This window comes from Carcharodon carcharias, chromosome 12, assembly GCF_017639515.1.
Source record: "Carcharodon carcharias isolate sCarCar2 chromosome 12, sCarCar2.pri, whole genome shotgun sequence".
NCBI lineage: Eukaryota > Metazoa > Chordata > Chondrichthyes > Lamniformes > Lamnidae > Carcharodon > Carcharodon carcharias.
Genome location: NC_054478.1, coordinates 120,456,532 through 120,478,556, shown reverse-complemented (window position 1 = coordinate 120,478,556; position 22,025 = coordinate 120,456,532). Strand labels below are relative to the sequence as shown.

The window sequence follows — 22,025 nt, the reverse complement described above, 5'->3', positions numbered from 1 at the left end:
TGTCTGTGAGGCGAGTGGAGGTCGGTCGGTCTGTCTGTGAGGCGAGTGGAGGTCGGTCGGTCTGTCTGTGAGGCGAGTGGAGGTCGGTCGGTCTGTCTGTGAGGTGGGTGGAGGTTTTTTTTTATTCATTCACGGGATGTGGGCTTCGCAGGTTGGGACAGCATTTATTGCCCATCCCTAGTTGCCTTTGAGAACTGCCTTCTTGAACCGCTGCAGTCCATGTGCTGTTAGGAAGGGAATTCCAGGATTTTGACCCAACAACAGTGAAGGAACGGCGAAATATTTCCAAGTCAGGATGGCGTGTGACTTGGGAACTTCCAGGTGGTGGTGTTCCCATTTATCTGCTGCCCTTGTCCTTCTAGATAGTAGTGGCCGTGGCTTTGGAAGATCTGTCGAAGGAGCCTTGGTAAATTCCTGCAATGCATCTTGTAGATGATACACACTGCTGGTACTGTGTGTCGATGGTGCAGGCAGTGAAAGTTTCTGGATGGGGGCCAATCAAGCAGGCTGCTTTGTCTTGGGTGGTGTCAAGCTTCTTGAGCGTTGTAGGAGCTGCACTCATCCAGGCAAGTGTCCATCACACTCCTGACTTGGACCTTTAGATGGTGGACAGGCTTTGGGGAGTCAGGAGGTGAGCTACTCGTTGCACAATTCCTAGCCTCTGACTTGCTCTTGAAGCCACAGTATTTATACGGCTAGACCAGTTCAGTTTCTGACCAATGGTAACCCCCCTGGATGTTGATAGTGGGGGATTCAGTGATGGTAATTCCATTGAACATCAAGGGGCGATGGTTGGAATCTCTCTTACTGGAGATGATCATTGTCTGGCACTTGTGTGGCACGAATGTAACTTGCCACTTCTCAGCCCAAGCCTGGATATTGTCCAAGTCTTGCAGCATTTGGACATGGACTGCTTCAGTATCTGAGGAGTCGCAAATGGTGCTGAACATTGTGCAATCATCAGCGAACATCCCCTGTTCTGACCTTATGGTGGAAGGAAGGTCATTGATGAAGCAGCTGAAGATGGTTGGGCCTAGGACACTACCCTGAGGAACTTCTGCAGTGATGTCCTAGAGCTGAGATAACTCACCTCCAACAACCACAACCATCTTCCTTTGTGTTAGGTAAGACTCCAGCCAGTGGAGAGTTTTCCCTCGACTCCCATTGACTCCAGTTTTGCTCGGGCTCCTTAATGCCACACTTGGTCAAACGTGGCCTTGATGTCCAGGGCAGTCACTCTCACCTCACCTCTGGAGTTCAGCTATTTTATCCATGTTTGAACCAAGGCTGTAATAAGATCAGGAGCTGAGTGGCCCTAGCGGAACCCAAACTGGGCATAAGTGAGCAGGTTATTGCTAAGCAAGTGCTGCTTGATAGCACTGTTGATGACCCCTTCCATTACTTTACTGATGATGGAGAGTAGACTGATGGGGCAGTAATTGGCCGGGTTGGATTTGTCCTGCTTTTTGTGTTCAGGACATATCTGGGCAATTTTCCACATAGCTGAGTAGATGTCAGTGTTGTAACTGTACTGGAACAGCTTGGTTAGGGGTGCGGCAAGATCTGGAGCTCAAGTTTTCAGTACTATTGCTGGAATATTGTCAGGGCCCATAGCCTTTGCAGTATCCAGTGCCTTCAGCCATTTCTTGATATCATGTGGAGTGAATGAAATTGGCTGAAGACTGGCATCTGTGATGCTAGGGACCTCCGGAGGATGCGGAGATGGATCATCCACTCGGCACTTCTGGCTGAAGATTGTAGCAAATGCTTCAGCCTTATTTTTTGCACTGATTTGCATTAAGGATGGAGATATTCGTGGAGCCTCCTCCTCCAGTGAGTTGTTTAATCGTCCACCATCGTTCATGACTGGATGTGGCAGGACTGTAGAGCTTAGATCTGATCTGTTGGTTGTGGGATCGCTTATCACTTGTTGCTTATGCTGTTTGGCACCCAAGTAGTGCTGTGCTATAGCTTCACCAGGTTGACACCTCATTTTTAGGTATGCCTGAAGCTGCTCCTGGCATGCCCTCCTGCACTCTTCATTAAACCAAGGTTGATCCCCTGGCTTAACGGTAATGGTAGAATGGGGGACATGCTGGGCCATGAGGTTACACATCGGTCGGTCGGTCAGCCTGTGAGCGAGTGGAGGTCGGTTGACGTAGAAATAGCTGTTTTATGTGCTAGCTAACAGCCTGAAGTCAGGAAAGAGGTTAAAGCAGCCCCTGTATCCCTTCCTGTGGTGTTTCCAAGTGTCCTTTGCAGTCAACGTTGCCGGGAAGCAGTCTGGGAAGAGTAGTCCTCTGCAGTCACCTTCGCTGTGAAGCAGTCGGGGAAGAGTGTCCTCTGCAGTCACCATCACCGAGTGATAAAAAACAAAGAGTGACATCCCAGGAAAACCGTAAGTTCATTGGTTGGTAAGTAACTGCCAGTTCTGTCAAAGGGTCATGAGGACTCGAAACGTCAACTCTTTTCTTCTCCGCCGATGCTGCCAGACCTGCTGAGTTTTTCCAGGTAATTCTGTTTTTGTTTTGGATTTCCAGCATCCGCAGTTTTTTGTTTTTATCGCTAGTTTGAACTACCTATTCTAACTTGCTTTCAGATTAAAGGTAAATAGGAGAAATATTTTACAGATTGATAAACTAAAGACCAGTAGGAAATTTAAAAACAAATTGAAAAACTAATTAAATAAAATAGAGATGCAGGGCCAGGCCATGTGTTGTAGCTGCATGATGTGGGAGCTGGTGGACCCCATTGTGGTTCCTAGTGACCACATCTGTAGCAAATGTTGATTGCTCGAGGAACTCTGGCTCAGAGTTGATGACCCTGTTCTTTGGACTCTGCGACATATCGGGGGGGTGGGGGGTCGGGAATTACCTGGACACTGTGTTTCAGTAGACAGTCACATCCCTTAGATTAATTACCTTAAATTCGGCCAGTGGTCAGGGACAGGAGGGTGTGACTATGAGTGAGGCAGGTAGGGTGATCCTGGAAGTAACACTGCAGGAGCCTCAGCCCTTGCCCTTATCCAACAGGTTCGAGATTCTTGCTCCCTGTGTGGATGAGAGCGGGGATTGTAGGGAGGATGAGCAAACTAACCAAAGCACCATGGTACAGGGAGCCATTCAAGTGGGGGGAGAAAAGAGAAATGTAATTGGGATTAGTATAGTTAGGGGAATAGATGCTGGTCTCTGTTGCCAGGATCGAGAATCCTGAAGGCTGTGTTGCCTGCCTGATGCCAGGGTTAAGGATATCTCATCTGGGCTGCAGAGGAACTTGGAGTGGGAGGGGAAAGATCCAGTTGTTGTGGTCCACGTAGGTACCAACGATCTAGGTAGAACGAGGAAAGAGGTTCTGCTGAGGGAATACGAGCAGCTAGGGGCTTAATTAAAAAGCAGAACCAAAAAGGTAATAATCTCTGGATTACTACCTGAGCCACAAGCTAATTGGCACAAGGTCAATAAGATCAAAGAAGTAAATGTGTGGCTCAAAGATTGGTGTGGGAGAAATGGGTTCGAATTCGTGGGATATTGGCACCAGTACTGGGGAAAGAGGGAGCTATTCCGTTCGGACAGGCTCAACTTGAATCGTGCTGGGACCAGTGTCCTGCCGAATTGCAGAACTAGGGTTGTAGATAGGGCTTTAAACTAATTAGTAGTGGGGGGGAGGGTTCAATTGCATGGAAATATAAAAAATCAAAGATTTAAGGAGAGGGTAAGAGTGCAGGTTAGTGACGAGGCTGAATGTTCCCAAAATGTGAAAGGAAGGGACAGAGTGTGTGAACGCCATATTACACCAAAGAATCATATAAGAGTAGGGAAAATTGACAACAGGGCAAACTTAAAGGCTTTGTATCTGAATGTGTGTAGCATTTGGAACAAAACTAATAAGTTAACAGCGCAAATAGAGATAAATAGGTATGATTTGGTGGCGACTACTGAGACATGGTTACAGGAAGAACAGGTTTGGGAGTTGAATATCTAAGGGTACTCACTGTTTCGGAAGGATAGGCAGGAAGGAAAAGAAGATGGTGTAGCTTTGTTAATAAAGGAAGAGATCAATGGTATATTGAGGAATGATATAGGCACTGGAGAGCAAGACGTAGAGTCAGTCTGGGTAGAAATAAGAAATAGCAAGGGAAAGAAGTCCCTGGTGGGAGTAATCTATAGGTCCCCAAACAGTAGTTTATCAGTAGGGCACAGTATAAATCAGGAAATATTGGGAGCATGCAAGGAAGATACAAAAATAATCATGGGTGATTTAATATGCATATAGACTGGACTAATCAAATTGGCAAGGGTAGCCTCGAGGGAGAGTTCGTTGGGTGTATTAGAGATTGTTTCTTGGAGCAATATGTTCTGGAACCAACCAGGGAGCAGGCTATTCTGGATTTGGTTTTGTGTAATGAGATAGGATTAATTAATGATCTCATAGTAAAGGATCGCCTAGGGAAGAGTGATCATAGCATGCTAGAATTTCAAGTTCAGTTTGAGAGCGAGAAACTTGAGTCCCACACTCGTGTTCTGGAGTTAAACAAAGGTAACTACATAGACATGAGGGCAGATTTGGCCCTAGTGGACTGGGCAGGAAGACTACAAGGTAGGACAGTTGATGAACAGTGGCAGATCTTTAAGGAGATATTCAATTCCTCCCAGGTAAAATATATTCCAAAGAGGAAGAAAGGTGGTGAGAGGGGGAAAAAGCATCCATGGCTAAGCAAGGAAGTTAAAGATAACATAAAGGCAAAAACTAAGGCATACCAAATTGCAAAGGTCAGTGGCAGGCTGGAAGATTGGGAAACTTTTAAAGATCAACAAAGGGTTACTAAAATTAATAAAAAGAGCATAGGTAAATTATGAAAGAAAACTAGCGCAAAATGTAAAAACTGATGGCAAAAGCTTCTAAAAGTATATAAAAGGAAAGTGAATGTTGGTCCCTTGGAGGAAGAGACTGGAGAGTTAATGTTGGGAAAACAGAAGTGGCAGAGATGCTTAATCAATATTTTGCCTCAGTTTTCATGGTGGAGGACACTAGTACCACCCCAATTGTAACAGGTAGTGCAGAGGGGATAGAGAAGGAGGAACTTAGAACAATCACCATCACTAGAGAAAAAGTACTGAGCAAACTATTAGGATTAAAGGGTGACAAGTCCCCAGGACCTGATAGCTTACATCCCAGCGTCTTAAAGGAAGTGGCAACTGAGACTGTGGATGCATTGGCTATAATATTCCAAAATTCCCTGGATTTTGGAAAGGTTCCAGTGGATTGGAAAAATGCTAATATAATGACCTTATTCAAAAAGTGGGGGAGGCAGAAAGTAGGAAACTATAGACCATAGATATAGACAGACTATAGACGTCTTGTCATTGGAAAATTGTTGGAATCCATTATTAAGGAAGCAGTATTGGGGCATTTGGAAAGTCAAAATGCAATCCATCAGAGTCAGCATGGTTTTATGAAGAGTAAATCATGTTTGCTAGGGTTCTTTGAAGATGTGACAAGCAAAGTGGATAATGGAGATCCTGTAGATGTAGTATATCTGGACTCCCAGAAGGTCTTTGTTAAGGTGCCACACAAAAGATTAATGCACAAGATAAAATAGCATGGAGTTAGGCGGTATTAGCTTGGATAGAGGATTGGCTAACCAACAGAAAGCAGAGAGTCGGGATAAATGGGTCTTTTTCTGGATGGCAAGCTGTAACTAGTGGGGTGCCACAGGGTTCAGTCCTTGGGCCCCAACTATTTACAATCTATATTAATGACTTGGATTCAGGAATAGAAGGTACCCTAGTTAAATTTGCAGATGACACCAAAATTAGTGGGAAAGGAAGTTGCAATGAAGAAATAAGAAATTTACAAATAGATATGGACAGGTTAGGTGAATGGGCCAAAACTTGGCAGATGGAGTTTAATGTGGATAAGTGTGAGGTTATCCACTTTAGTCGGAAGAATAAAAAGGCGACTTATTAGTTAAATGGAGAGAAACTTCAGAATGCTTCAATGCAGAGAGATCTGGGTGTCCTCATGCATGAATCGCTGAAAGCTAGTATGCAGGTACAGCAGGTAATAAGGAAGGCAAATGGAATTTTGGCATTTATTGCTAAAGGAATAGAGTATAAAAATAGGGAAGTATTGTTGCAACTGTACGAGGTATTGGAGAGACCACACCTGGAGTACTGTGCCAGTTTTGATCCCCTTACTTGAAGAAGGATGTAGTTGCATTGGAGGCAGTTCAGAGGAGGTTCACTAGATTGATTCCAGAGATGCAGGGCTTATCTTATGAGGAGAGATTGAGCAGTTTAGGCCTATACGCGCTAGAGTTTAGAAGGATGAGAGGAAATCTAACTGAGGTATATGATATATAAGATGCTAAAGGGGATAGACAAAGTAGATATGGAGCGGATGTTTCCCCTTGTGGGACATTCTAGAATGAGAGGCCATAGTTTAGGCTAAGGGGTGGTAGATTTAAATCAGAAATGACGAGGTATTACTTTTCTCAAAGGGGCGTGAATCTGTGGAATTCACTACCTCAGAGTGCAGTGGATGGCATTACGCTAACTAAGTTTAAGGAGGAGATAGACAGAGTTTTAATTAGTAACGGGTTGAAAGGTTATGGGGAGAGGGCGGAAAATTGGAGTTGAGGCCGAAATGAGATCAGCCATGATCGTATTGAATGGTGGGGCAGGCTCGAGGTGCTGAATTGCCACCTACTGCTCCTAGTTCTTATGTTCTTATGTCCTCATGTTCTTATTCAGTGGTCATGATAATGGCAGGTTGTGCAGGCAAACAATTAGAGAACTAGAGGCTCAAATAGAAGCTATTTCTTGCTGGATTTGTGAATATATGGTTCAAATAGCCAAAATTATAGGAGGGAATTTTCTATTTATTTGGGCAGGATATGTGGTATAATGACTGTAGCAAAGTAGCAATATTACTGGACTAGTAATTCAGAGGCTCAGGCTATTACTCCAAAGACATGAGTTCAGATCAGAACTTGACAGCTAATTATTAATTTAATTAATAAATATGGAATAAAATGTTAGTCTCATTAACAATGATCATGAGTTTACCGGGTCATGGTAAAAACCCAATTGGTTCACAAACACCCTTTAGGGAAGGAGGTCTCCCATCCTTACTTGTGATTCCAGACCCACGGCAATGTGGTTGGTTGACTCTTAACTGTCCATTGGAATAGGCGAGCAAGACACCTAGTTGTATTGCTACAGAAAATTTGAATAAGAATAAAAGCAGAAGGACCACCTGGCATAGAACTAGGTACAGAAATGACAAAGGCACACCCAGCCCAATTGACCCTGCAAAGTCCTCCTCACCAAGGTATTGAGAAATTTGTCAAAATTGGAAGAGCTGTTCCACAGACCAGTCAAGCAACAGCCTGATCTAGTAATACTCATGGAATCATACCTTACAGACAATGTCCCAGACACCATCACCATCCTTGGGTATGTCCTGTCCCACTGTCAGGACAGGCTTGTCAGAGGTGGTGGTACAGTTGTATACAGTTAGAAAGGGAGTGTTCCTGGAAGTCGTCAGCATTGACTGTGGATTTAGCAGATGAAGAGCCTGGCTCCAGTTGTGTGCTCCAGGTTGGTCTGCCAAGTGGTTGAAGCATGGGAAGCATTTGCCGCTCATGTTGGAGTGGAAGGACTTCTCTGCTGTGCGAACATTCTGGCTTTCACACAAGGCACCTGTCTTTATGAAGTCTTTCCCACAGGCTGTGCTGCAGAGAAAAGACCCTGTTGCCCATTTGAATGTGTTGACGGCCACTTAGGATGTTGTGGTGGCTGATGAAGGCCATGTCAGACCAGGACGGCTGCTTGGTGCTGCTGCTGCGGTTACACCTGTGCCATATTACATTGTTAGATTTTAGTTCATGTTTCTGGCTTGAAGTTTTAGTATTGATGTTGCTCCTTTCATTCTGAAATAAGATTGTTGTAAAAAAGCATAAAATCAGCCCATGAATTGGAGTATAAAGACTTTTGTTTTACTAGCCAACTCCCAATTACAATTGCAGAATACTAGATAAGATAAACTAATGATAGCTCCACATTTTTCACCATTCTCATATGATTTTCATCCTCCTCAGCCATACTGCACAAACACAAAAGCACTGTTTGCTCCAGGTGTAGCAAGAAACAGTCTTGTTCTGGCATTTTATTGCTCCTCTTTTTCTTGTATCCTCATGGAGACCTGTTCTTGCAATGCATTTTTTAGTATCAGTATAAATGACAGTAAAAATGAAAAATGATTTGATGGTTTGGAAGAATCATTTTACATTTGAACAAGTAGACAGTGGAAACAGACATTGACAAACTGGGTTCACAAGTAGGCCTAATTTCATTTATAACTTTCCAGTTACGTGCCCACAGGGAACTTCACTTCGCTCCCATAAATCTCGAATTCTAGAGTACAATAGCATAGATTGGGATTTAATGTTGTTATGAATGCGGGACATTAAAAGATGGTTACATTTTGAAATGTTTTATTTAATTTAAAGTGAAACAACATGTTCTAGATAGGGAGAGGTCATGCTAAACCTGTGCCTGGAAACAGGCCCATATGATCTGCTTGTTATGGGGAAAGAAACCCAAACCAAAAGCAATTGAAAATCAAGTGAAAATTTTCACATCTTGACACATAAAAGGGACAGCTAATTTTTGGAGAAAGACATGGGGTAGAATTTAATGCCCCCTCTGAGCTGAGTTAGGAGGCAGGTGGGCAGTTAATTAGGTGAGAGTGTGTAACGTGAGGACCCTGCCACCTTCCCTTCTCCACCTGATTAAGTCCGGGGCAGAAAGGCTTGTGAATGGGGGAGTTGCCATACGGAAAGCCTGAAAAGCAAACCTGATGGGGAAGGTGGAATTCTCCTTTTGTGCTGATGGAGGGCTAACTCTTAGTTGATGGGATTTTCAGCCCTGGGGGTTCTTAATCCCAGGGAAACCTGATGCTCTCAATTAATGACTGATTAGCACTTAATATGGTGGGCTTTTCCCAACAGAAGTGACAGGGGTTTCTGCCAGTTCTCCTGTTGATGGGCAAGACCCCCATTGCAAACATTAAATGTTGTCCACAGAGACAGAGAGAGATACAATGCAGCTCTTCAGGCACGAGTAGGAAAAGAAGGTTTTCGTGTTAGCTACCAAGCAGGATGCTGTTAAAAGTTAGTTCTCTGTTCTGTTGTCTTCTCTTCAAACAGACAGAGGTTTTTTATTATTTTTTCATTCATGGGATGTGGGCGCCACTGGCTCAGCCAGCAGCTACTGCTCATTCTGAATTACTCTTGAGAAAGTTGTGGTGGGCTGCTGCTGTTCATGTAATGTAGGTACACCCATTGGGAGGGAATAGGGAGAGAGGTGCTGTCAAAGAGAGACATGTGTTGTCTCAGAGTTGTCCTTGCTGTCAGTTTAAATGTGTATGTTATGAAGTGCTGGGGACTAAAAGGACAGAAATGAGGAAACTACGCTGCTGGTACAAGATAAGATTGCTTTGGTCTTTAACTGGGAATGTGAGTCAATTAAATGAAAAACAAGTTAATTTTCTTGTTTCAGGGAATCGTACATGAGAGCAAACCCATTTTTACTGCACAGTTCCATCCAGAGGCAAAGGGAGGACCAACAGATACTGAAGTGAGTAAAATATTTTTTTTCAATCTAAATCTAAAGAAGGAGTAACTATCAAAATTAACAGAGATGTGCCTTTAAAAACTATTCCCTGAGAGGACAGATGTGGAATTTGTATGTTTCCATATATAGTGGGGGTTGGGAAGAGAACTGAAACATCGGCGTGTGTTCTGACTATATTTAATCAGGAGTGAGACTCTACACCAGTTCAAGAATTTTCACTCATTTCACTGTCAACTTGCACTGAGAGAAACATCAAGTGCTACAGTTCCAGCTTTAGTCCTTCAGACCCTGAGGGTAATTTGAGTTGTGTAGGTGAGTTACAGGTGTGTCATAAAAATCTGCAGTACAGCACTGGTGGGCATAGGTCTGTTGCTGTCACTGGGTACAGTACAAATATTTAAAATAAAAGGCTAACATACACGTTCAGCAGGCAAGGCAAATTGAATGTTGGTCTTTATTTCAAAGGGAATGGAGTATAAAAATAGGGAAGTAGTGCTAAAACTATTCAAGGCACTAGTCAGAGCACACCTAGAATACTGTGAACAGTTTTGGTCCCCATATCTAAGGAAGGATATACTGGCATCGGAGGCAGTGCAGAGAAGGTTCACTAGGTTGATCCTGGGGATGGAGGGATTTTCTTATGAAAAGAAGTTGAGTAGTTCAGGCCTGTACTCATTGGAGTTTAGAAGAATCAGAGGTGACCTTATTGAAACATATAAGCTTCTTAGGGGGCTTGACAGGGTAGATGCTGAAAGGTTGTTTCCCCTTGTGGGAGAGCATAATCTCAGAGTAAGGGGTCACCCATTTAAGAGAGAGGTGAGAAAGAATTTCTTCTCTGAGGGTAGTGAATCTGTTGAATTCTTTACCGCAGAGGGCTGTAGAGGCTGAGTTGTTAAGTATATTCAAGGCTGAGATGGACGGACTTTTAGTCAGTAAAGGAATCAAGGGTTGTGGGGAAAAGGCAGGAAGTGGAGTTGAGGAGCATCAGATTAGCCATGATCTCACTGAATGGTGGAGCAGACTTGATTGACCAAATGGCCTACTTCTGCTCCTGTGTCTTATGGTCTTAAGGTGTGTTCAGGTCTGTCACTGTATAATATTGGGGTACAGTATAGGTGGTACAGGTCTGTTGCTGTATAAGATGGGTGCAGTACTGGTGGGTACAGTCACTGTGTAACACTAGAGTACAGTACTGGGGGGCCCAGGTCTGTCACTGTATAACACTGGGGTACAGTACTGGTGGGTCCAGACCTGTTACTGTATAACACTGGAGTACAGTACTGGTGGGTAGTGGGCTGCCACTGAATAATTTATCATATATCATACAGAATTGATATATAATACTACATCAAACACATGAAACTCAACATAAATGCATGTGATACGAGTCTGATCACAGAATACTCATGACAGGACTGCAAAATGTTCTGGTGGTGCTTCATAGGTTGTTCATGGGAGCAAAATGCCATTGGATATTTGAGCCATGCCCCAGTGAAGTCACCTGTTACATGTCGGACTCGGTCCGATATCCAAGCTGTAGACGGTGCTCGGCGCCTTGACCTCGGCCCGGCACTCAGCGCCTTGACTTCAGCCTCCCTCCCGCTCTCTCTGTCTCTCTCTTCGATACCCACTCTGCTATTTACATGGGTACTGGCTATGATTAGCTGTAGTTTCAAATTGCAGTGAAGGTTTTCTATTCTGCAGTGTGTGACTGGGACTGTACTGTTGCCCAGTGTAAGCTTTGTGCTGTGGTTAAAGGTGAGTTTGACTTCAGATTATGCTTAGATGATGTAAGCTTATGACAGTTCCAGTGACAATGTGGTGACCTGCAGCAACTTGAAGAGCTCGTGACCATCTCTGAAACAGCTTTTGCAAGCATGTTTTTTAAACCAATTATTTATTTCTTGCTCCACTGTTCTACAGAAGTTTTTAAACAAACTTATTGTTTGTTCTCATTATTTATCCATGGAACAAATCTCCCTGGGTCTTTGTTCAGATGAGGAATGGTCAGGTATAATTACACATTCACCAACATGTTAGGAGTGCCCCTACTGTCAATAATTTGTACACATTTGTGGGACTTCTTTTAAATATATTTGCTGAGCAGTTTGTCATTCTTCATTGTTCAAGCTACTTAGGAAAGAATCTCATTTTAACATGAGTCATACTCTGTTCAACATCTAGCCCACTGTTGGCAAAATAGCAATGGCTGTGGGTAGATGTGGACATGTGACCCCCATCATGTCACCTGATTTTACACCTCCTGCCTCCTGCCCACTCCCAGAGGGGTGTAAAATTCCACCCAATAACCTGAGACAAAATTAACTGGCACTTGTCCAAAAAATGAATGAAGAAAAGGAAAGCATCACAGATTAGTAAAGTCAAATCATTCTTGAGTTCTTTAAAGTAACATGGGGGGTTGCCAAGATAGTAAGGATGATGTTTATATGAAGTTCCAAATGGGGAAAATTTGAATTGTTATGGCAAATGTGTAGGGGAGTGGGTCGAATTGGTTAGATCCTTCCATGAACAGCCACGATGGGCTCAATGGCCTCCCTCATCTATGAACATACTCGCAAATATGTTCTTTAATTACTAATTGCCATTAACATGCTACTGGCTTGTGGAGGCATTTTGCACAGTGTTGGATGTGGAAACCACTAACATTTACCATCTCTTTTTCAGTTCTTGTTTGATGCTTTTATTTCGCTAATCAAAAAAGGAAAAGGAACCAGCATTGCTTCGGTCATGCCAGCAGTTCCCCCTCTCCCCGAGAGGCTTAAGGTTGGTTTTCTTCATCTTCAGTGATTTGTACATAAGGGAAACACTAGTTTCTAATCAGTCCACTTGCAATATTTTATAGTGATAAGTGATCTGTTGTCACAAAACAATTGGCAAAGGTCATGCTTTATCTTTTTGATTCCCTCTCTCTCTCCTTTGTTATTCCCTCATTCTTTCTCAGCCTCTCTCTCTCTCTTTCTATCTCTTTCTCTCCTTCTTCTTGTTTCCCTGCAGTCCTGATCCTCCAGTACTTAACTGTGTCATTTCTGAGGTCTCCTTGAACTACTATAGTATTTTGATGCAATGAAATGGCTGGCTAGGTTACTTCAAAGGGCAGTTAAGAGTCAATCACATTGATAAGGAACTGAAATCACATATATCCAGAGCAAGTAAGGATGGTAGTTGTGTTCTTTTGACAATCTAAAAGCTTTATTTATTACCAGATTCTCAAACTCCCATGGTTAGATTTCAACTTGAATTCTCTGGATTACTTGTTCAATAATTTAACCACTGTGCAATTGTACCTGTTAAACCAAGGCCCACCCAGTTTATCCACATGATTATTAAAAATGCCATGGTACCATGGTTTGAAGAGGAGTAGCGAACTGTTGTGCTCAGTACTCCTGCCTCAATCAATACTTCCCAATAGTATGAGTTAAACTGGCCTTCACCCCCTTTTTAATTTATGACATGTCAATGTACGTAAAAAGCTATTGTGCATGATTATAAAACTGTTTATTTTTATAATTCATTCCTGGGATCTGGATGTTGCTGGTTAGGCCAGCATTTGGTGTCCATCCCTAATTGCTTTGGAGAAGGTGGTGGTGAGCTCCCTTCTTGAACTGCTGCAGTCCATGTGGTGTAGGTACACCCACAGGACTGTTATGGAGGGATTTCCAGGATATTGACCCAGTGACAGTGAAGGAACGTGAATATAGCTCCAAGTCACAATAGTGTGAGGTTTGGAGGGGAGTTTGAAGGTGGTGGTATTCCCATGTGTTTGCTGCCCTTGGAGGTCAGGAGTTTGGAATGTGCTGTTGAAGGAGTTTTGGCAAGTTCCTGCAATGCACCTTGCACATGGTACACACTGCTGCCACTAGATGGAGGGACTGAATATTTCAGGTGTTGGATGGGGTGCCAATCAAGCAGGCTGCTTTGTCCTGGATGGTGTTAAGCTTCTTGAGTGTTGTTGGAGCTGTACTCATCCAAGCAAGTGGATAGTATTCCATCACACTCCTGACTTGTGTTTTGTAGATGGTGGACAGACTTTGGGGAGTCAGGAGGTGAGTTACTCACCATAGCATTCCTAGCCTCTGACCTGCTTTTGTAGCCACAGTATTTATATGGCTGTTCCAGTTCAGTTTCTGGTCAATGGTAACCCCCAGGTTTCAGTGATTGAAGTGCCACTGAATACCAAAGGGAGATGTTTGAGAAGGTCACTCCTGGCACTTAGGTGGCATGTAACATTTGCACCAGATATCAGCTTAGGCCTGAATGTTATCCAGGTTTTGCTGCATGGGTGCACGGAGAAGTCGCGAATGAAATTGAATACTGTGAAATCATCTGTGAACATCTCCACCTCGGAACTTATTTTGGATGGAAGGTCTGAAGCACTGAAGATGGTTGGGCTTAGGGGCACTACCTAGGGGCACTCCTGTAGCAATGTCCTGGGGCTGAGATTATTGACCTCCAACAACCACGACCACCTTCCCTTGTCCTAAGTATGACTCCAACCAGTGGAGAGTTTTCCCTGATTCTCTCTCTTCTCTCTCTCCTCTCTACTCTCCTCTCCTTTCTCTTGTCTCCTCTCTCTCTCTCAAGTTACAAAGTTACAGAAATTACACAAATCTATATAAAATCAGTGCTTTAAAAGTCATTGGTGTGCTAAAGTTAAGGCAACAAGATTCACTTAAAAATATAACATGACACATTCCTGAGTAATAACAGCCAAGAGAACTACGGATGGGGATGTTCACGGAGCTTTCTCCTCGAGTTGCTTAATTATCCACCATCATTCGCAACTGGGTATGGCAGCACTGCAGAGCTTTGGTCTGACCTGTTGGTTGTGTAATTGCTTAGCTTTGTCTGTGTGGCAGCTACAGTTGGGTGACACCTCATTTTTAGGTATGTCTGGTGCTGCTCCTGGCATGCTCTTCTGTGCTCCACATTGAACTAGGGTTGATCCCCTGGCTTGATAGTGATGGTAGAGTGAGGGATTGTCGGACTAGAATTTAATACTAATGATAGATCAGTTCTGAATCTATCTCATTTAGAATGGTGGTAGTGCCACACAAGATGATGGATGGTAGCCTGTGTGCAGATGGGACTTAATAGTGTCATGGACAAATGCATCTATGACAGGTAGAGGTGACAACGAGATAAAGTGGGATTTTCCCTCTTGCTGGTTCTCAAACAAACTGCCAAGCCTAGCCTGGCAGATGTGTTCTTCAGAACTTGGCCAGCTTCATAAGTAATGGTGCTAACAAGTCACTCTTTGTGAAGGGCATTGAGTTCTCCCATCCACTGTACATTCTGTGCCCTTGCTACCCACAATCCTTCTTCCAACTGGCATTCAACATGGAGGAGTACCAATTAATCAACTGAAGAATGGTGGGAGGGGCTTGTGGTGGTGGGGGGTGCAGTAGGTAATAATCAGCAGGAGATTTACTTGTCCATGTTTAACCTGATGCCATGTAACTTCATGGGGTCCAGAATCAATGTTGAGGATTCCCAGGTCAACTCCCTCCCGATTGTATACCACTGTGCTGCCACCGCTGGTGGGTCTGTCCTACTGATGGTGATGGAGGATTTTGGACATTGTCTGTAAGACATGATTCCATGAGGATGACTATGTCAGGCTGTTGCTTGACTACTCTGTGGGACAGCTCTCCCAATTTTGCCACAAGTCCCCAGATGTTAATGAGGAAAACTTGAAGGATTAACAGGACTTTTGTCATTTAGGGTTTTTTTATTATTTGTAAGATCTCTGTACCAGTATAATATAACTGAGTGGCTTGCTAGACCATTTCAGAGGGCAGTTAAGAGTCAAGCATATTGCTGTGGGTCTGCAGTTATATGTAGACCAGACCAGGTAAAGATGCAGATTTCCTTCTCTAAAGACACTGGTGAAGCAGATGGATTTTTACGATAGTCCGATAGTTTCATGGTCACCATTGCTGAGACAATGGATTTGAACTCTTACCTCCAGAGCAGTCTCCCAGCCTCTTGATTACTAGCCCAGTAACACTGTCATAATATTACTGTTCCAGTGTTTCAGTATGTGATAGACTTTGGATTGTTCTCTGACATGTGATTAATAAAGTGTTTTATGTAATGCATACGTTACAGTCTGGGCTTCAAAATGTATTTGTTACCAGTGATTTCCCATCATATCGTTGTTGGCCTGCTGACCCCTTCCTGTTCTTCACAACACTACAAACATTTTATCCTCTTATTTTTCCTTTCCATCATTATTCTTGTAGACCTGTACAAAAAAAATTAAGAAAGTGAATTGAATGTTTGTCTTTATCTCCAGGGGCTGGAATATAAAAAGAGTGGAAGTGATGTTACAGTTGTACAGGGCTTTGGATAGACCCCCAGCTGCAATAATTGCATTCAGATTTGGGTACTACACTTCAGGGAAACGATATTTGCTTTGGATGGGTTCCGGGGGAGGGGGAGGGGGAGGGTGAGGGCTGCAGTGCAGATTCACCAGAATGATATTGGGGCTGAAATAGTTAAATTATGAGGTCAGGTCTCATGGGTTAGCATTGTACTCCCTTTAACCTTTAATTGAGGTGTTAAAATTGTTAAAGTATTTGATGGGGATATAGAGAGAAACTACTTCCTCTGATGGCAAGTCCAGAATAAGGAGGCATAACCTTAAAATTAGAGCTAGGCTACTCAGGTTGTTGTCAGGAAGCACCCCTCCACAAAAAGAGTTGAGGAAACTTGGAAAACTCTTCCCCCTAAAAGTTATTGAGGTTGAATATCCATTGAGAATTTAAAATCTGAGATTGGCTGAGTGTTGTTAAGTAAGGGTTATAGAACTAGAATAGATGGAGTTAAGATACAGATCAGCTATTTAAATGGTAGTTGAGGGGCTGAATGGTCTCCTGCTGTTACTACTTCCTTATGATGTTCTACTGCTGGTTTCAGGTTTCAAAGGTTCTAGTCTTGGGTTCTGGAGGCCTCTCGATTGGCCAGGCTGGAGAGTTTGATTACTCTGGATCGCAGGCGATTAAAGCGTTAAAGGTGAGTTCTCATTTTCTCTCCTCCAGGCAGCACTGACTGTCTGGGTTACAGGTTTCCTGGGTATCCGAGATCCTCCAATATCCTGCCCCAAGAGCCTATTTTTCATGACCCAGCCCATTGACTACTTGTGCATGGGGTGCATCACATCTGTATGTGACATTATCTTCACTGTCATTTATAGACATAAATATGTGTGCACTCACTCCCTCACACATTTTGCAGAACAACAATTCCCTCTCCAAACCTCTCTGCCTCTCTTTCCTTCTTTTAAGATATTCCTTAAAACCTACCTCTTTGGCCAAGCTTTTGATCACAGGCCTAATATTTCAAGTGGCCCACTGTCAAATGTTTTCAAACTCCTCTGAAGCACCTTGGGATGTTTTACTCTATAAAATGCAAGTTGTTGAAGTCTCTGTCAAGCCCTCTCCTTCCTAGCCCTAAGATACTGAAACCAATTGTAATGCTTCATCAGTAGCCCAGGATAGCTCCAATAGTTGGGCACAGATTAGGAATCTTCAGTGCCTCACCAGGTAGCCTTCACCCAGGATGTTGTTTTTGCCCATCACTGGTGCAGCTATTTTCCTGCTGCTCCAGTAATTCAGCCTCTTGTGAGCATCCTGAACCTTTGCCCTATTTTCATTTAATGTCCTTTGTGAATTTTGTGCTGTGCAATTAAATAGTTGCTCTCTCAAACATCCAGTGCCCCATAAAACATTCTCAGGGCAGTTATAGTACAGTGTTAGGTAGATTAACGTTTCCCCTACTCTGTCACAGCACACACTCCCAGGACAGGTATAGCACAGGCTAGATACAGAGTAATGCTCCCCCTACACTGTCCCCATTAAACAGTCCCCTTGTACAGATGGAATGACTGGGCTAATAGTGAGGAAGCAGCAGCCTGTGTCAAGAGTAAATGGTCAAAGTGTTTACTGTCTAATTGAGCCAGTGTAATTGTGAATTGTGGATTACCGCCCTCTCTCCTGTTGTAGGAGTGTGAATCCAAATCCCTGAAAGTTTAACACATTTATGCTGAACATTCTAGGTTTTGTCTCTTTCAGGAAGAAAACATAAAAACTGTATTAATGAACCCGAACATCGCATCAGTGCAGACGAACGAGGTGGGAACTAAGCAAGCGGACACAGTTTATTTCTTACCTGTCACCCCAGAGTTTGTGACTGATATTATTAAAACAGAGAAGCCGGATGGGATACTGCTGTCTATGGGAGGGCAGACTGCCCTGAATTGCGGTGAGTTATTTGCAGGCATTGGCACTGTGCTTCAATAAAGTAGGTCTTGTTTTTGCCATTCTTTCCTCCTCTCTTCTCCTGTTCCAAGTTTGACTCTTTGCTCTTTTAGAGCCCCTTCCATCTGATCTAACTGGCTACTTTACAAGTGTGAGAGTGAGACTGTGGCATATCAACAGCATGCTTGACCACGAAGGGCTCCACGCTGTTCACTTAATGTTCTGTTGCACACTAGCAATTCTAGCCGCGGTCACTGTGTAACAATGAGGAGCAGATTGTCCCAGGATGGTTAGTGTAGGAACTGTTGCCCGCTCGGGTCAACTGTCTCAATACAGACTTGCTATTTAATTGAATCCAGTAGCCAGCTGGCAATGTAAATATTGTGGTACCCAATTTTTGAGGTAATTTTGTATTGCAGAGGCCAATGCCGCCTGGAGTGTGACAGCAAAAGTTTTCCCTAAAATTCAACCTTTAAAAACCTCTGCAGTGAATGCTGATTACAAACAGACACTAAGAACATAGGAACAGGAGTTGGTCTTTTAGCCCCTTGAGTCTGTTCCACCATTCAGTAAGATCATGGCTGATGTGTGACCTAACTGCATTTACCTAACTTGTCCCACACCCTTTAATATCTTTGGACGACAATAATCTGTCAATCACAGATTTTAAAGTTACAATTGATGTGGCATCAATTGTCATTTGTGGAAATGAATTCCAACCTCTACCATCCTTTTTGTGTGGAAGTGGTTTCTAATTTCACTCCTGAGAGGTCTGGCTGTAATGTTTCGATTTATGACCCCTAATCCGACACTTCCAACCAGTGGAAATATTTTCTCTACCTACCTACACTACCTGTTCTCCTTAATATCTGGAAAGCATCAAACCAATCACTGCTTAACCTTCTAAATTCTAGGGAATACAACCCTGGTTTGTGTAATTGCTCCTTGTAATTTAACCCTTGGAGTGAAGGGATTATTCGGGTTCATTTACCCTGCACTCTCTCCAAGGCTGAGTGTAGTCCAGGGGGGTCAAATAAGGGCATAGCTGAAGCACAGCTTCAACCTCATGTTCTAGCCCACTAGATATCAAGACGAGCACTCAGTTAGCAGATTTTTAAAGTTCTTTCCTATATCAGTTCATGACATTTTAATGATCTGTGTATTTGGGCTTCAAAGCCTCTTTGGACCTCCACTGTTTTTAGCTTTTCACCATCCAGAAAGTACCCTGTTTTATCCTTTTCAGGTCCAAAGTGGATGACCTTTCATTTAAAACATAATTGCATTTATATAGCACCTTTCATGACCACTGGCTGTCTTGAAGTATTTTTACAGTCAATAAGGTACTTTTGAAGTGTAGCTACTATTGTAGTGTAGGATATATAGCACCCAATTTGCACAAAGCAAGCTCCCACAAACAGCAACGTTATAATGATCAGATAATCTACATTTGTGATGTTGATTGAGGGATAAATATTGGCCAGGACATTAGGAGTAACTCCCTTACTCTTCGTTGAAATAGTGTCATGGGATTCTTTACATCCGCTGGTTTAATATTTCACCTGAAAGACAACACCTCTGACAGTGCAGCGTTCACTCAGTACTGCATGGGAGTATCAGTCTAGGTTGTTGTGCTCAAGTCCTGGAGCAGAGTGCTGCCAACTGTGTCCCAACTAATACAAATTTGTCTACATTGAAATCCATTTCAACCATTTTTCCTATTCACTTAATTTATCAACATATCTTTCTAATATTATGCTTCTATTTACACTGCTAATAGTGCTACCTATCTTTGTGTCATCAATAAATTTGGATATCTAGCATTCTATATCATCATCTAAGTAGTTAATAAATACGGTGAAGACTTGAGGCCTCAACGCACATCCTTGAGGAATATCACTAGTTACATCCTGCCAATTAGAGTACCTGCCCGTTATCCTCACTCTGTCTGCTGGATTCAGCCAACATCCTAATCAGGTCAATAATTTTTCCTCAATTCTATGAACTTCAGTTTTAGCTACAATCACTTATGAGGGATTTTATCAAATACTTTCTGGAAGTCCATATAAAAAGCATTTGTAGACATTCCCAGGCAGTTGGTATGCATATATGAAAAGCTGAAGAAGCAATGGCTGGAAAATAGAAAATAAAAGATTTGGACAATGCTTAATTGGATACACTTCAAGGCAAGGATTCTAGTGAATAAAGCAGATGAGCTGAGGGCATAGATAGATGGGTGAAAATGGGGGGTGGTAGTATCGTTATTGGACTAGTAATCCAGAGATAAAAACAAAAAAACTGTGGATGCTGGAAATCCAAAACAAAAACAAAAACAGAATTACCTGGAAAAACTCAGCAGGTCTGGCAGCATCGGCAGAGAAGAAAAGAGTTGATGTTTCGAGTCCTCATGACCCGAGTTTTTCCAGGTAATTTTGTTTTTGTTTGTGTTTAGTAATCCAGAGGCCTGGATTAATACTCCAAGACATGAGTTCCACTATGCCAGGTGCAATGCAGCAACTCACCAAGGCTCCTTAGGCAGCACCTTCCAAACCCACAACCACTACCACCTAGAAGGACAGGGGCAGCAGATAGATGGGAACACCACCACCTGGAAGTTCCCCTCCAAGTCACTCACCATCCTGACTTGGAAATATATCACTGCTCCTTCGCTGTCATTGGGTCAAGATCCTGGAACTCCCCATTGCCGCCACCCCCACCCCCCCCAACTCCCCCTAACAGTACTGTGGGTGTGCCTATACCACAGGCACTGCAGCGGTTCAAGAAGTCAGCTCACCATCACCTTCTTAAGGGCAATTAGGGATGGGCAATAAATGCCAGTGACGCCCACACCCCATGAACAAATAAAAAAAAAGGCTGGGGGAATTTAAATTCAATTAATTAAAACATTTGGAATAAAATACTAGTCTCGATAATAATTATTAAACCACTGGATAAATCGCCACCCTGGATGAAATGTATCATGGGCTGTTAAGTGAAGCTAGAGAGGCTCTAGGAGAGGCTCTACCACATTTCCCTATCCTCTCTAGCTACAGGCATAGTCCTAGAAGGCTAGAGAACTGCTAATGGTGTACAATTATTTAAAAAGAGAGAAAGGGATTGGCCAAGTAAATACATACCAGTCAGCCTCACCCTGCTTTTAGGCAAATTGTTGGAAAAACTTGAGTCGTCAACTAGAAAGGCACGGATTAATCAAGAGCAGTCAGCATGGAGTTGTTAAGGGAATGTCACGTCTGATTAACAATGAATTGTTTGAAGAGGTAATGACAAAAAATAGACTTGCATTTATAAAGCACCTTTCACAACCACAGGAGGTCTCGAAGTACTTTACAGCCAATGAAGCATATTTAAAGTGTAGTCATGACTGTAATGTAGGAAAAAAGGTGCCCAATTTGCACATAGCAAACTTCCACAAACGGCAATGTAATAATGACCAGATAACCTCTGTTTACGACAAGCAGAAATACTGCAGATGCTGGAAAACTGGAATAAAATGCTGGAAATATTCAGCAGGTCAGGCAGTATTGTGGAGAGAGAAAGGGTTAACATTTCAGGTCAATGACCTTGATGTTGGCTTCGGGATAGATATTGGCCAGGATACTGGGTTAACTCCCCTGCTGTTCTTCAAAATAGTGCCGCAGCAACTTTTACATTCACCTAAGAGGACAGATGGGGGCCTCGGTTTAATGTCTTATTCAAAAGATGGGTCCAGATGAAAGATGTTGTGATACTGAATGTATGCCAATGCAGACAATGACATGTCCCTTTAAGAAGCTGCATAGTGACATCACTATGACACCACCATGTATAATGCTGGAGGATAAAAGGTAAAGCTTCCATGTTAGATGTTCACAATTGCCTGTGATCTCTACTGCAGATGTTCACTACTGTCTGTGACTCTGTATCAGTAAGACTTTATGTATACCTTATGAGTCAAGTCATCAGCCTATGGGCAGAATCTTGCCCTTGGATGGTGGGCGATGGGTGGACCCCACCGGCTCGGCAGTGGGTGGGCAGGCAGCCTCCCCCCCCCGCTGCCATTTTAAGTGGGTGGGCCTATTAAGACCCGCCCAGCGGCATCCCCGACAGGAAG

At 43.2% G+C, this 22,025-nt stretch overlaps 1 protein-coding gene across 2 annotated transcripts in view; it reads left to right on the top strand.

Annotated features, from left to right (window-relative positions):
- Positions 1–22,025, top strand: part of cps1 (carbamoyl-phosphate synthase 1, mitochondrial) — a 275,872-nt gene that overhangs the window by 61,901 nt on the left and 191,946 nt on the right. For both annotated transcript variants that reach the window (XM_041201760.1, XM_041201761.1), the window contains exons 11-14: positions 9,564–9,641; positions 12,324–12,422; positions 16,578–16,673; positions 17,732–17,921. In XM_041201760.1, coding sequence (XP_041057694.1) covers positions 9,564–9,641; positions 12,324–12,422; positions 16,578–16,673; positions 17,732–17,921 — 463 coding nt within the window. The remainder of the gene's footprint in view (positions 1–9,563; positions 9,642–12,323; positions 12,423–16,577; positions 16,674–17,731; positions 17,922–22,025) is intronic.